At 46.9% G+C, this 15,737-nt stretch overlaps 1 protein-coding gene across 1 annotated transcript; it reads right to left on the reverse strand.

The window, feature by feature from the left end:
- Positions 1–918: 918 nt before the first annotated feature.
- On the reverse strand, positions 919–9,570 carry MMP7 (matrix metallopeptidase 7). Its single transcript, XM_045486593.1, has 6 exons — positions 9,439–9,570; positions 6,752–6,981; positions 6,517–6,665; positions 4,998–5,126; positions 2,798–2,959; positions 919–1,234 (listed from the first exon to the last, which is right to left on the reverse strand). Exons 1-6 carry the CDS (start codon positions 9,544–9,546, stop codon positions 1,206–1,208), a joined length of 807 nt encoding a protein of 268 aa, XP_045342549.1. The 5' UTR covers positions 9,547–9,570; the 3' UTR covers positions 919–1,205.
- Between the last annotated feature and the right edge of the window lie 6,167 nt (positions 9,571–15,737).

The raw sequence follows: 15,737 nt of genomic DNA on the forward strand, positions 1-15,737 counted from the left end.
GGTATGGCCATTTTCCACAGACCACCCCCCTTCTCTCACATGCAGAGAGCAACCCCGTTATCAGCAACCCCATCGTGGGGACTCAATGGTGCCCCATGGGTATGTTAAGCTACTCTCACTTTTCTTTGGCCCTTTTTCCTTTTTTTCCTCAGATTTGATCATTTCCATTGCCCTATTACCAAGTTTACTGATCCTTTCTTCTCGGAGAGTGCTTCTCCCACAGAAACACATTTCTGCGTGAGACTGTTTCGCGGTCTCTGTGCTGCAGAGTGAGCTGTGTGGACATTGGGAAAATGAGTTTCTGGGAGAAGTCAGAAGGAATGGGGTATAGACCTGAGGATAAGAAGTTGGGGTCTGGGGAGGTGGGCGGCCGGTGAGAAGCTACTGATGCTGGGGCAGGTGAAGGATTGAGGGAGGGGGATCATGTCCAATTTTGGGTGCGTTTGATGTCGCTGTCCTGGTGGGGAGTGAACCCCACTGTTGATGCATCTTCAGCATCTCTGGAGACTCACGGAGGTGCTGCTGGGAGTCAGGTTAAGAGAAGAGGATGGGACTGATGTCTGGGTGGGCCCTGAGGAGCAGTTGTATCAGGAGAGATGCAGGGAAATTGGGTTGGGGGTAGGAACTCAGCCACAAGTGACTATGGGAGTGGAAATCCTTGGGAATTCACACGTTTTGCGGGAAGACCTGGGCTCACCAGAATACTCAGAGTGAGAGTAGGCCAAGACAATAAGGGAAACTCAGTGAGCCTTTGGGGCCACACGAGCGAATGAGAGGGGCTGGACCTCCCTCCTTGCCCACACAGTGATGGGGTGAGTGCAGCTGAAGACCCAGAATGATGCAGTGGGATTCCTGTTGGTCTGTTTGCTCGCTTCAGTCTTTGATCTCACTGTACAGCTTACTTCCTGGGAGAAATCCTTTACCATGGAATACAAACTTTATTTATCTGTGTATTTAACATCTATTAATATCTACCAAGTGCAAGTTGCTCGAGGAAAGTCATCAATGAATGAGACACTCAGGCCACGAGGGGGCTTATCCCCAGAAGGAGAGAGAGGGAGAGAGAGAGACACGTGAAAACCAACCACAATACAGGCAAGAGCCAAGTCAGTGCTCAGAGACATTCAAGGACTGTGTGCATTAGTTCTGGTTGGAGAAGAGCCACAAGGAATCCCATGAATGAACGTGTGCTCTCCCCGAAGTTCCTACTTCTTTCTTGATTTACTTCTCTTTCCTGTTCAGAGAGAAAATAGGAACATCTCACCTGGTATAAAACACATAAAACCCATCCTAGGACCCTAAGAACAGAAGACGTGTTGCAGAAACTACAGCGTATCATTCATGTGGCTGGTTTTCTGTGTCTGCAACAAAGGTTCTGAAGAACAATCTCAGAAGGCTAAGAAGGTGGTGCTGGGCTGAGGGGCAGGCCCTGGGGGCCGATGTGTCCCCTCCCTGTCTCTGCTGGTGTCACCACCGTGTGGTCTTGGATAAGATTCCACTTAATCTCTCTCAGTGCTAGATCAAGTGCACGAGGAGGACCCCAGCCGCTCATCGGAGTGTTGCCTCAAATGAACTAATGCTCGTGAAATGCTGGGTACGCTAAATGCTAGATTTATTTTTATTATTCTGAAAAGAACATCGAGAATTTCACATCCATGAGGTTAATCATATTCTTTTGAATTTATATTTTCTGTGTGTATGACTTCTTGGATTAATGAACTCACTCCATTTAAAACCTGTATAATTAAGTCTTGCTTTCATTTGTCCAAAAGTGACCTCTTTCCAATTTTGACTCGGGGGCACCTCAGTGTCTAACATGTAAGAATTTAATGCCTTGGTCTGTCTTCTTCTGAAATCTAATCTGTCCCTTTTTTGTTCCCTTTCTACTTTTCTTAAGGTTCTAACACAATAACCACATATGCCATTGAGCGCTCCATGAATCTCACAGGTGTATAAGGGGAGGCACCATTTTCTGTTTTGTTGGTGATAACTTTATCGACAGTTGTCAGTGGTTTATGAATTTTTCTGACAGCAGCAGCAATGTGAGCCAGAACTTTAAGGTAGAGTTACATGGTATTTTCCAAAATGTGCTCTCTGCAGCACTGTTCTGTGAGGGCTCACTCGGGCATTGCGTTAAAAGGATTCTCCCTTAGGAAGTGCTGAGTTTAACAAGCATGGGAGGGACTCCTGAATATCCTGTGCACCTGAAATACAGTAGGTTGTGTTTCCTGAACTGGTTTTTCCATAGGGAATTGTCTTGTAGGACTACTCAGTGTTCTGGGAACACAGTTTAGGAAATGCCAATTGATAGTACATTGTAGGTGCCACTGAGAGCTTAAATGCACTTTATTCTAGGGGTAATTTTCTCCTGAGGACATCACCCCATCTTATGGAAGCATTTTTATGGCTTCTCTGATCTTTCAGACCCTTAGGCAGCTAGGGAGGAAGATGCTCTATTCCTCAGGGCGTCCCCTCAGGAGGACACTCTATGAAAGTATCTGAACTGAGCTAGAAAGAACAGTGAGTGGCAGCTTGTGGGGGGGGGGGGGGAACACCTTAGTAGTGTCATTTTCAGGATTTTACTAAACGATACCATGTTACTGAAAACTTGAAATCAGTGATCTCATCGTATGAAATAGCTTGGTTACCCTCGGAGTGTCTAAGTTCTCCAATTTCTTTCCTCAGTAGGCTTGAGATGTGAGGTGCAGGGTGTTTTTCCATTTCCCAGGGTTTCCTGTTCAAGTCCTCCCCGAGCAGACAATGTGAAAGCCCCCTTATGGGAGATCATAAATATTACCATACAATTCCTGGATTTCTCTGATATCGCCCGGCGAGAGCTTGAAATTCTCAGAGTCCCTGGCTCCATAGGTGGGGTACATGACAGAGTCGGGATCGGACGAATGTCTCAGGCCCAGAGAATGGCCAAGTTCATGGGTTGCAACAGCCAGGAAGTTAATTCCTACGACAGAAGAGCGGCACATGGTAATGACAGAAGCAGCCATGTAAATAGAGACATAAAAGATTTGTAACAGAAAACAGAAAACACCATCTGGGGAGGACTCGTGGGCGGGGACGGCTGAGAAGGACACTCACGGGAGCTTCAGTGTCACCCCCTTGCTGCCATTGGAGAAGTGACAGTTGTTCTGTCCCTGTGGCCCCCCACCCTAGGTCACTTGGCAGTTTTCTGGAGGGAACGCAGAGGCATGTGGACGCGGGCTTGAGCCCCCCGGAGACACGGACAGATGGACAAACGTGTCAGTTCCTCCCCTGCTGCTCAGAGGCAATAGCTTCTGCTGTGTGGGGCTGTCATGGATGTGAACCCCCCGGTACCTGGGGACAGGGGCTAGTCACTCACAGACGGGGGTGCGGAGTGTCAGGAGAGGGAGGCTGCTATGAGGATGCCCACACTAAGGGCAGCATATCCAGGCGGCATCAGCTGTGTTCCATTGACTTCCTTGTCCTCCCGTCTGTCCTTCCTTCCTCAGACTCACAGAGGGGCGGCCGCGGGTTGTTCGCAAAGGGGACGCAGCGGCCAGTGTCCCCGCATCAGGCACCTCCATGCTGTGACCTCCCTTCGCACAGGCCCGACCTCCCTCTCCAGGACACTTGGCAGCCGTGTGATTTCGTGTAACATATTTACTTATAGAATCATCTCCACTTCATATTATTTACCCCAGAGATTTTCTCCATTAGTGTCCTGGGGGGTCTGTGGTCTCCCATGATGGGCTGGGCCATGGTGTGGGCTCCTCTTGGACAGTGAGTGATCTTCGAATGGTCTACAACTCCCAAGTATCATAGTGAACAGTGAACGATCTCAGAATGGTCTACAACTCCCAAGTATCATAGTCTCTGCTTCCCTTTCTCCTCCAGGAAAACAAACTTACTGCAGTGCCTGGGAGGCTCAGGCAGCTGAGTGTATGTCTCTTGATGTTAGCTCAGGTCATGGGCTCATCGTTCGTGGGATCAAGCCCCACGTAGGGCTCTGTGCTGACAGCATGGAGCCTGCTACAGATTCTCTCTCTCTCCTTCGCTTTCTCTCAAAATAAATAAATAAAACTGAAAAAGAGAGAGAGAGAGAGAGACTCAGAATCCTTTTAAATGCTTTCTTTTTGTGGGGCACCTGGGTGACTCAAGTCAGTTAAGTGTCAGACTCTTGACTTCGGCTCAGGTCATGATCTTATGGTTCATGAGTTTGAGCCTCCGCATCAGGCTCTGCACTGACTGCATGGAACCTGCTTGGGATTCTCTGTCTCTGTCTCTCTCTCTCTGCCCCTCCCCACTCTGTCTCTCTCTCTGTCTCTCAAAGTAAATAAATAAACTTAAAAAAAAACCCTGAAAAACACCTTACTTTTGGGAAATATAAAGGACTCTAATTTATCAAATTATTAAGGTATCCCAAACACTATGCTAAGCGCTGCATAAACATTATCTCATTTAATTTATTAAAAAAAATTTTTTTTAACGTTTATTTTTGAGACAGAGAGAGACAGAGCATGAACGGGGGAGGGGCAGAGAGAGAGGGAGACACAGAATCAGAAGCAGGCTCCAGGCTCTGAGCCGTCAGCCCAGAGCCCGACGCGGGGCTCAAACTCACAGACCGCGAGATGGTGACCTGAGCTGAAGTCGGACGCTTAACTGACTAAGCCACCCAGGCGCCCCTATCTCATTTAACTTAAACAACAATCCCATGAGGTGGGAATTATTTATAGTACCATTTCATAGGTGGAAAGTGAGACTCAGAGAAGTCAGATAACTTGGCTAGAGACACACAGGGAGTGGCTGGTAGAGGCCCAGCAGGGTGAACCAGGTGTGGTTTGCACTCCCTTCCAGCTCCCATCCACACAGCACTATAAGCACGTGAAATGAAATAATGCATTTAGAGCACAGGGTATAGTCATCGGCAGCTAACGATGGGTCAATACTTATTACTGCTTAGAGCAGTGATCGAGTTCAGACGTTTGCAAGTACGTGCAGGGGAAGAGTGATGAGGTGCTGACCTAGACCCCTGCCGTCGGCCCAGCGCTCGTCCTCATCGAAGTGGGCGTCTCCTCCCAGGCCCGGCCCAGGTTCGTAGGCATGGGCCAGTGTGCCTCCTGGTCCGTCAAATGGGTAGAAGTCCCCGTGAGCTGAAACAAAGAGGGCGGTTGCCTTTAGTGACTGTGGTTGATACAGTGACAGCAGCTATGAAGCTCGGCCCCGTCCACAAAGTCCACGTGGGGTTACCAGCAGGGCGGTGTGCGTGTTTATGGGTCTCAGGAACATCCTGTTTCAGAAAACCACTGCTCAGCCCCGATAACCATCTGAGCCTGAAAGCTTGGCATGTGGGTGTCACATTTGGTCCTGGGCAGGATGGAGAATGGGTGGGGTATTACGTTTGGGAACTTAACGTGCGTACCTTTTAGTACCTTTTCCTTGAAAGCCTAGCTAGTTCTCTGTGGGCAGAACAGATGGTCTCTAGGAGAACCGTGCACCAAGTGTCAAAATGAATTTTGCCAGCGCTTTTATTTGTGACGTAGGGATGTTTGTTTTTGAATTGGTATAAGGCTGTATCCAGTTTATCCATTTCCTGAAACCCGGGAGCACCATGAGCAATGACTTCTTTGTGCAATGTTCTCTTTGACGTTGTCAGTACTGTGCCGGAATTCAAATTTCAGCTACAGTCACAGCTCCCGGGCAGTTCAACATTAGGACAGACTGGAAAGAACAGCATTTTTCTCTAAACTGGCATCATAAAACAGTAGCCATTAACAGCCGTTTGTGTATATTTTTGAGAGAGAGAGAGAGAGAGAGAAGAGAGAACTTGCAAGTGGGGAGGGGCAGAGAGAGAGGGAGACACAGAATCTGAAGCACTGAGCTGTCAGCACAGAGCCCGAAGTGGGGCTTGAACCTGTGAACTGTGAGATCATGACCTGAGCAAGCCAGATGCTTAACCAGCTGAGCCTCCCAGGTGCCCTGACCGTCACTGTGTTCTAATAAATATTTATTTACAAAATCCTGGAACTGCCCAACAGAGAAAAAAGGATAAAAATGTATTTACAAAAATGGATGGCAGGCCAGGTTCAGCTCATGGGCGATGCTTTGGCACCCCTCTGGTGGCTCTGGAGGCACCTGGGTGGTTTAATCTGTTAAGCGTCCAACTCGTGATTTCATCTCAGGTTATGGTCTCAGGGTTCATGGGATTGAGCTCTGTGTGGGGCTCTGTGCTGACAGTTCTGAGCCTGCTTGGGATTCTCTCTCCTTCTCTCTGTGTCCCCCCTCCCCCACTCATTCTCTCTCTCAAAATCAACTCATTAAAAAATAGTGGCTCTACATTAAGAAACTAGAAAAAGTATAGTGACATATAGACATCATTATATATGTCTATATATAGATCATTATCTATTATATATGTCATATGTATATCATATTGAAAGATCGTATGTATATAGAAGATCTTAAATCCTGAAAAGAGGAAGGTGCTGCTATAAATAACAAGCCAAACAGCACCCAGGACTAGCCTGCGGGAACCCTCCTTACCTCCTCTTGCAAAGCCAATCACGATATCGGGAATTCCCAGCACAACTCTCCTGAAGGATAGTGGGATCTCTTTGCTCCACATGTTCAAGGCCTTTGCCACTAAATGATCCACGGTGACACGTGGTAAGTCTCGAGTGTATGATATGATCCTGGTAGCAAACGAGAAGGCAACGTTTGACCTCCTAGGAAGAGGGTTTTACTGGTCTCTGCCCGAATGAACCGAAGGAAAACTAACCTGTAGGTGACCACTTTGGAAGTCCACTTTGGCCTGTTTCTGGATGGCAAGTCTTTTTCTCCGGTGTCCGGAAGTCCGCATCTGGGCTGCTGCATTACCACGATCACGCGGGAGTCCAGCACTCCAGTCACGGGCAGGCGGAAGAACTTCTGCATTTCCTTGAGCCGGGCTCCGAAGCTGTCGGCATCCCTCGATTTGGCGTCAGATGGGTAAAATCTCTTGAGATACTCCTGTCGGAAAGAAGAAATTGTTCTCTCATCGTATTCACTGTCTTTTTCTTATGTCTCCGAGGTCTATCCATCATCTTTGCCTCTGGCTCCTGTGGACTCCAACAGTGGTTTGAAGACAGAGTCCTTACACAGTCATTAAGTGAAATAAGTGTGCATTAATGTGGGGTGCCTGGGTGGCACAGTCGGTTAAGCGTCCGACTTCAGCCAGGTCACGATCTCGCGGTCCGTGAGTTCGAGCCCCACGTCGGGCTCTGGGCTGACGTGACGGCTCAGAGCCTGGAGCCTGTTTCCGATTCTGTGTCTCCCTCTCTCTCTGCCCCTCCCCCATTCATGCTCTGTCTCTCTCTGTCCCAAAAATAAATAAACGTTGAAAAAAAATTTAAAAAAAATGTGCATTAATGAGATAAAAATTTAATATCGATAATGACACATAGCCGTTCCATTTCGTGAGCAAAAGAGTCCATTTTCCTTTTACCCCATTAGATGTTTTGAGGAGACCCACTGTGCCCTTTAGAAACCACAGGCTGACTTGTACTGGCCCATCAGGGAGAGCACCCCGTGTGTCCCCGCGGGGCACAGCAGAGACGCTGTGGGGAGGTGCGAAGTCAGCAGCCACGCCTGAGATTCTCGACAGGTCTGGCCCTCGCGGAGGTTAAAGGGTCTTTAAGTTTTAGTCCTGGGAAGGATATTGGGAAGGTATTTTGTTGAACGTGCATATTCTCTGGGGGAAGATAGCAAAGCTCCTAACGGTGAATGATGTGCTCGGGGTCACCTATTACATTAGTACTGGAGCTGGCCCTGTCCCCTCACTGCCCGTGCCGGGTCCTTTTCATTGCTAAAGCTCCAGCAGAGCCCACACGTCGAGGCTGCAGGACAGGGCAGGTCTGCCAGGTGTATTCCATGCACAGTTGGGGCCTTGGCACTTTCTTAAGGGACCCGAGTGTCTGGAGAGTAGCACGGCAGTCCAGCAGCCTGAGTAGGAAAAAGTAAACAGGGAGTGCAATAGTGCCAGCGGCTTCATGAGAGCGTGTACTGACCACCTATCGCTGGCAGGGACAAGACCAGGGTCGTCACATACATTTAAACTCGAGCCACCCCGGGAAGTAGGGACGGCTCTGTCATGATGAGTCATGGCTCAGAGAAGGAAATCAGCACAGGGTCACCCCATGAGGAACCAAGGGAGGCACATTTTGTTTTCTTTTTTCTTTTTCTTTTTTTAAAGTGTATTTATTTATTTTGATGGGGAGAGAGAGAGAGAGAGAGAGAGAGAGAGTGAGCAGGGGAGGGGCGGGGGACAGAGGATCTGAAGCGGGCTCCGTGCTGACAGCAGACAGCCCGACATGGGGCTCGAACCCATGAACCCTGAGATCATAACCTGAGCCGAAGTCGGACACTTAACTGACTAAGCCCCCCAGGTGCTCCGCAAAGAAGTCCTTTTATCCCTCCCTGAACCACAGGCCTTAGAAAGACACTCTTTTGGAAGAAATCTTTTTGCATCCTTGATACGAATTTTCCTGCTTCCTCTGGTTTCTTGGCAACCGGGCACTAAGTACAGGGGCTCAGTGTTCTTGCAAATGTACTGCTTCGGGGGAACCAGTTATATTAACCTTGTGAAATCGCTGCTTTGCAGGTAAAAAACAGTCAAATGTTAGGAATTTCGCACGGTACGGGGAGTTTCTCAAAGTCAGAGTTAACGTGAGACACAAGCAGCCTTTTCTTATGCTTAAGGCTTAAGTTTATGAACAGTACTCGGGAGGAAACAATACCGAACGTTAACTACTTATACTTATTAGTTAGCTTGTGAAGTAGTATACTGGAAAGACCATGGTTTTTGAACCAGCAAGACTTGCCCTTGACTCCTGTCGCTACCATGACCAAGTACGGGAACCCGCGTGACTTTCCGTCCGTGTCCTGGGATAGAGCTGCAGGTTCCTTGACACACAGCACAGTGCAGCCCGTGTGATCAGAAACGGCCTGCACGATAGTTGGCATCGTTATCACTCACTTCTTCACTACAACAATCCCATGAGCTGAGTATCTGTGTCCCCCTTGGGCGAAGTCACCAGTGCGTGCCCGCCCGCCGTCCCCGTCGGCTCGTAAGCAGACAGCTGCCAACTCTACCCTTGTTTTCTGATTTCAAGCCACCACCGGGAGTCCTTAAGAGTGACACTCAGCTCTCTATGGAAAGAATCTCCAGCCACAAGAAGTGATATCAACAACTTCAATTTGTTGAGGGGGCACCCCCGTGGGTCGACTGCACCGTTGTCCCCGGTTTGCACGGGGAATACCAGAGCTCACAGAAGGGCACCAACCTTCTCATGCCGTCTGTGTGGTGAGGGAGGAGGGGCGGGAGCGGGAGCCCAGTTGGGGCAGTGCTCCCTGATCGAAACCCATATCGTACATGACCAGAAAAACTACCCCAACTGAAAAACGCGCTTCCGAGCGGCAGGGACATACCTGAGCCTGCTTCCACTGTGACTCACTGTGGCCGCCCGCCTCCCGGGGGAGCGGCAGGGCTGGGCTTTGGGGCAGCAGACACAGGACACACAGCACGGCCAGCCGCATGGTCGCTCCGCATTCTCTGCCGGCCGCCGCAGAGATTTATATAGTTGTCAGCCCTGCATGTGGAAACCGGTGACTCATTTGAGTGTTTTCTTTCTTTTCGGTGTCTACAGAACTTTGGAAGCGTGTGTGAGTTTTCATTAATGGCCACAAGGAAGTTTTATGTCCTTATTGGCAGGAAGCCCACAATGTATTTGCCTTTTTTCAAAGGACTCCCCCCCACCCCCCCGCCTTTGGTGTATAAATTTAACCATGAGAAAACATACTTTATTTGCCAAAATGAAATTGCTACTTAGACTCGTCTTTTCAACTTAAAATGTTGGGGAGCATCATTTAGGACTTACCGTAGCAGGATGCATCTTAAAAGAATTTTTTAAGAATGTGAAATGCAAGGAAAATTACCAAAAAACATACAACTAATCAACTAATTATTAAGCAAACGTTCTTTAATAAACACCAAAGTCAAGGTTTGAGTCCAACTTCTTTATTTTTATCAAAGATGAAATGGAAGCCAAAATGACAGAAGCCAAAATGACTCACTTCCCCAAGGTCACAGGGTTACTTGCTAGTGGTCCTGACGGCCAGCCCAGAGCTGTTTCTATCACACCACCCATCAGCTCATTTTGTCATTATAGTCAACATTTCTTGGGAGAGCCCCATGGCTTTTGACTAGAATACATCATGGAAAACCCCTCAGATATGCTGGAGCTGAAAAATTTAATTCTTCAAACATCCCCCAAATCATCTGGAGGTTGGGTGTGGTGAGTCAGCAAAAGTAAACTTTCCAGATGAATAAATTAAGTTTTCAGGGCACCTGGGTGGCTCAGTTGGCTAAGGGTCTGACTCTCGATCTCAGCTCGGGTCTTGATCTCAGGGTCGTGAGTTCAAGCCCCACGCTGGGCTCTGCACTGGGCATGAAGCCTACTTAAAAAAAAAATAAATTAAATATGCTCTCTTTATGTAGATGCGTTAATTCTGTGTCATCACAGTTCAACTATACTTGAGAACCTGGTGTCTGTAGTCAGTGTGTGGCATGTAATGGGTGCATAATATGTGGTTATAAAGATAAATATTTGCGTGTGGATTTGGATCAGCTAGTATGGGGATATGAGGTTTTCTGTGATCTTTGCTTGGAATTAAAGTTCAAAGCATTCCCTATATATTATATTTTCTATTTCTGTTTATTTTTAGTAATTCAAAGAGCATTTGAGGTTACAGATATTTTAAACAAATTTTAGTAACTCCCTTGAATACTCACTTTTGGGTTGCAAGAAAGATGTCTTTTCTTCTCTTGTTCCTTTGAATTATAATTTGTGAAAAAATGAACAAGTGGGATCAAGTCCCAGTCCCTGCCCAGAGTTTATGCTCTAGGGTAGCGGTGCAGGGAGGGAAGTACTCTTAAAACAGTGGGACAAACGCTTGCAGTAGGCAATGCTACCAGCCAGAGGGAGCAGCTAATCCTTCCCGTGGGGACTGAGGATCAATCCATGCATTTGAGCCGGATTTGGGAAGGTAGCCATTATAGGAAGAGCACATCGAAGGGAGAAGACAGCACGAAAAGCAAGCCGTCAGTGTTGCTGGAAGGTGAGTGGCTGGGAAGGGAGGGGGGTCCAGTTGTGAAGGGCCAGTCTTTTTTTTTTTTTTTTTTTAATTTTTTTTCAACGTTTATTTATTTTTTTGGGGACAGAGAGAGACAGAGCATGAACGGGGGAGGGGCAGAGAGAGAGGGAGACACAGAATCAGAAGCAGGCTCCAGGCTCTGAGCCATCAGCCCAGAGCCCGACGCGGGGCTCGAACTCACGGACCGCGAGATCGTGACCTGGCTGAAGTCGGACGCTTAACCGACTGCGCCACCCAGGCGCCCCATGAAGGGCCAGTCTTGTGTGCTAGGGGCTCCTGACTTTTTCCTAAATGGTGTCAAGGAACATGTCAGAGGAAGAAAGTGGCATTCTCAGATTTGTGATGTTGCAAGCAGATGTTGGTGGTTGTTCTGAGGATGGGCCGGGGACGACAGATGATTCTCCGTAGAGGGATATTACAGAGGCGGAAAGGTCAAGAAAAAGGTATCCAATAATCCAGGTGAGAGAGGAAAGAAGAAGTCCTGAACCAGGACCGACTGCTGGGAGGAGAAGGAGGAAGGCGGTTCCAGATCCATCTGGAAGGTGGGAGCGATGAAGAGAAAGCCAATCAAAAGCCGAGTTGCTGACTGGTGGCAGGAGTGAGGAAGAGAGAATTAAAAACTGATGGACTTAGTGGAGGGCAGTGCTGTCATCACAGGACAAGGCTTTCGGGAGAAAGAACAAGAAGTAAATTTTTCAAGGGAAGCAGGGACTTGGTTGTGGTTAAGCAATGACATCAATTTTGGATATTGAGTTTGGGTGTCTTCAGTGGGAACATCACATCTGGAGCTCATGGGGGTGATCTGGTCTGCAGATATAGGTTGTGAGTGACTTATTTCAAAAGAAGGAAAACCATGCACTTTTTAGTGTAGTAAAATTTGCGTAATACAAAATTTGCCATCTTAACCATTTTTTTAAATTTTATTCTTTATTTTTTAAAATTTACATCTAAATTAGTTAGCATATAGTGCAGCAATGATTTCAGGAGTAGATTCCTTAATGCCCCTTCCCCATTTAGCCCATCCCCCCTCCCACAACCCCTCCAGTAACCCTCAGTTTGTTCTCCATATTTCTGAGTCTCTTCTGTTTTGCCCCCTCCCTGATTTTATATTCTTTTTGCTTCCCTTCCCTTATGTTCATCTGTTTTGTCTCTTAAAGTCCTCATATGAGTGAAGTCATACGATATTTGTCTTTTTCTGACTAATTTCGCTTGCATTAATACTCTCCAGTTCCATCCATGTAGTTGCAAATGGCAAGATTTCATTCTTTTTGATTGCTGGGTAATACTCCATTGTTTATATACCACATCTTCCTTATCCATTCATCCATCGATGGACATTTGGGCTTTTTCTATACTTTGGCTATTGTCGATAGTGCTGCTATAAACATGGGGGTGCATGTGCCCCTTTGAAACAGCACACCTGTATCCCGTGGATAAATGCCTACTAGTGCAATTGCTGGGTCGTAGGGTAATTCTATTTTTAGTTTTTTGAGACATCTCCATACTGTTTTCCAGAGTGGCTGCAGCAGCTTGCATTCCCAACAACAATGCAAAAGAGTTCCTCTTTCTCTGCATCCTCGCCAACGTCTGTTGTTGTCTGAGTTGTTAATGTTAGCCATTCTGACAGGTGTGAGGTGGTATCTCCTTGTGGTTTTGATTTGTATTTCCCTGATGATGAGTGATGTTGAGCATTTTTTCATGTGTCGGTTGGCCATCTGGATGTCTTCTTTGGAGAAGTGTCTATTCATGTCTTTTGCCCATTTCTTCACTGGATTGTTTGTTTTTTGCGTGTTGAGTTTGATAAGTTCTTTATAGATTTTGGATACTTACCCTTTATCTGATAAGGCACTTGCAAATCTCTTCTCCCATTCTGTCGGTTGCCTTTCAGTTTTGCTGATTGGCCGTCTTAACCATTTTAAGGGTGCAGTTCACTGCACTAAATCCATTCACTATATTTTACAATCATCACCAATATCTACTTCCAGAACCTCTTCGTCATCCCAAGCAGAAATTCTATACCATTCATATGATAAGTCTCTGCTTCCCCATCTTCCTAGCCCCTGGTGATCTCTGAATATGACTATTCCAGGCAACTCGTACCAGTGTGTTCATCTCATGGTGGTCCTATTTTTTAAATTTATTTTTTTATTTTATATTTATATAGAAAGAGAGCATGAACAAGAGAGAGAGGGACGGAGAAAGAGAGAGAGAGAATCCCAAGCAGGCTCCATGCTCAGCGTGGAGCCCAACACGGGGCTCGATCCCACGACCCTGGGATCATGGCCTGAGCCGAAATCAAGAGTCAGATGCCCTGCCTGCTGAGTCGCGGTTGTCTACTCGCATTTGCATTATTTCCTTCAGCACAATGTCTTCTAGGTTCATCCACGTTGTAGCTGGTGTCAGAACTTCCTTTTTATGGCGGAATAATATCCCATCCTGTGAATGTATCACATTTTATTTATCAATGTATCTGTCAACATCTTGGGTTGCTTCCTGCTTGGCTGTTATAAACAATTGTGCAATGATCTTCAGCATACACGTATCTGTTTGAATCCCTGCTTTCAATCAGTTCAGGCACGTCCCCGTGAGAGGGACCGCGGAGCCAACACCGAACTGTTTTCTACAGAGACGGCACATTTTGCATTCCAAGCTCTCCACATCCTCACCAGCATTTGTTATTTTCTGGGTTTACAAACTTGTCTTTTTGAAAGCCACAAACTGGTATCTCGTTATGGTTTTGATTTGTATTTCTAATGACTGATGAATGATGTGGAGCATCTTTTCATGTGCTTGCGGTCCATTTGTAAGTCTTCCTTAGATGGTTATCTATTCAAGCTTTTTGACCATATTTTTAATTGGGTTGTTTGTCTTTTTGTTGTTGAGCTGTAGGAGTTCTTTATATATTGTGGATGTTACGCCATTATTAGATGTGTGATTTGCAAATATTTTCCTCCTCTCTGTAGGTTGTCTCTTCACATTCTTGATATTGTCCTTTGATGCCCTTGTATCCAAAACTCCACCACCACGTCCAAAGTTGTGAAGATTCCTGCCTATGTTTCAAGAGTTTGATGGTTTGAGCTCTAATATGTAGGTCATTGATCCACATGCTTTACAATTGTTTTCTTCTCTTAAAGTTTTTATTTTAGGGGCGCCTGGGTGGCTCAGTCGGTTAAGTGTCCGACTTCGGCTCAGGTCACCACCTTGCGGTTTGTGAGTTCGAGCCCCGCGTCGGGCTCTGTGCTGACAGCTCGGAGCCTGGAGCCTGCTTCGGATTCTGTGTCTCTCCCTCTCTCTGCCCCTCCCCTGCTCATGGTCTGCTTCTCTGTCAATAATAAATGAATTAAAATTTTTTTTTTCAACGTTTATTTATTTTTGGGACAGAGAGAGACAGAGCATGAACGGGGGAGGGTCAGAGAGAGAGAGGGAGACACAGAATCGGAAACAGGCTCCAGGCTCTGAGCCATCATGAGCCATCAGCCCAGAGCCTGACGCGGGGCTCGAACTCACGGACCGCGAGATCGTGACCTGGCTGAAGTCGGACGCTTAACCGACTGCGCCACCCAGGTGCCCCAGTAATAAATGAATTAAAAAAAATTTTTTTTTAACTTTTTATTTTAATTCTAGTTAGTTAACATGCATATAATTACCATATTTGTTTCTGGTGTACAAGGTAGGGATTCAACCCTTCCACACATCACCCCGTGTTCCTCACAGGGAGTACTCCCTTAATCCCCATCATCTGTTTCACCCATCTCCCCACCCACCAGTCTGGTGACCATCAGTGTGTTCTCTGTAGTTCAGAGTCTATTTAAGAGGCACCTGGTTGGCTCAGTCGGTTAGGCGTTGGACTCCTGATCTCAGCTCGGGTCTTGATTTCAGGTTTGTGAGTTCAAGCCCCTCATTAGGCTCCAGGAAGGGGGTGGAGCTTGCTTAAAGTCTGTTTCTTGGTTTGTCTCTTTCTTTTCCCCCCCGCTATGTTCATCTGTTTTGTTCTTAACTTCTACCTATGAGTGAAAGCCTATGGTATTTGTCTTTCTCTGACTGACTCATTTCACTTACTTTCTAGCTTATCTAGCTTCATCTAAGTTGTTGCAGATGCCAAGATCTCATTCTTTGGGTGGCTGAGTAATACTCCATTGTGTATATATCCCACATCTTCTTTATCTGTTTATCTATTGATGGACATTTGGGCGGCTTCCAGACCTTGGATTGTGGATCCAGATTTATCCTGGACAAATAGAGGCGTGCAGGTACCCCTTTGAATCAGTATTTTTGTATCCTTTGGGTAAATACCTAGTAGCGCAATTGCTGGGTCGTAGGGTAGTTCTATTTTTAATTTTTTGAGGAACCTCCATCCTGTTTTCCAGAGCGGCTGCACCAGTTTGCATTCCCACCAGCAGTGCATGAGGGTTCCCCTTTCTCTGCATCCTTGCCAACATCCATTGTTTCCTGAGTGGTTGATTTTAGCCCTCTGACCCTGACCGGTGTGCGTGGGCTTTCCTTTTCACACCCCTGCTGTCCTCCTGCTGTGGTGTGATTTTCTGCTTTGATGCTCCGACCAGACTGACTTCTCA

The sequence above is a fragment of the Leopardus geoffroyi genome, chromosome D1 (assembly GCF_018350155.1).
Source record: "Leopardus geoffroyi isolate Oge1 chromosome D1, O.geoffroyi_Oge1_pat1.0, whole genome shotgun sequence".
Lineage (NCBI taxonomy): Eukaryota > Metazoa > Chordata > Mammalia > Carnivora > Felidae > Leopardus > Leopardus geoffroyi.

Coding starts and splice junctions, on each gene's coding strand:
- MMP7 (XM_045486593.1), bottom strand. CDS start 9,546: ATGCGGCTGGCCGTGCTGTGTGTCCTGTGTCTGCTGCCCCAAAGCCCA. Junction 5,127..6,516: donor GATTGGCTTTGCAAGAGGAG/GTAAGGAGGGTT, acceptor TCTTTGTTTCAG/CTCACGGGGACTTCTACCCA. Junction 2,960..4,997: donor GGCCGACGGCAGGGGTCTAG/GTCAGCACCTCA, acceptor CTTCTGTCGTAG/GAATTAACTTCCTGGCTGTT.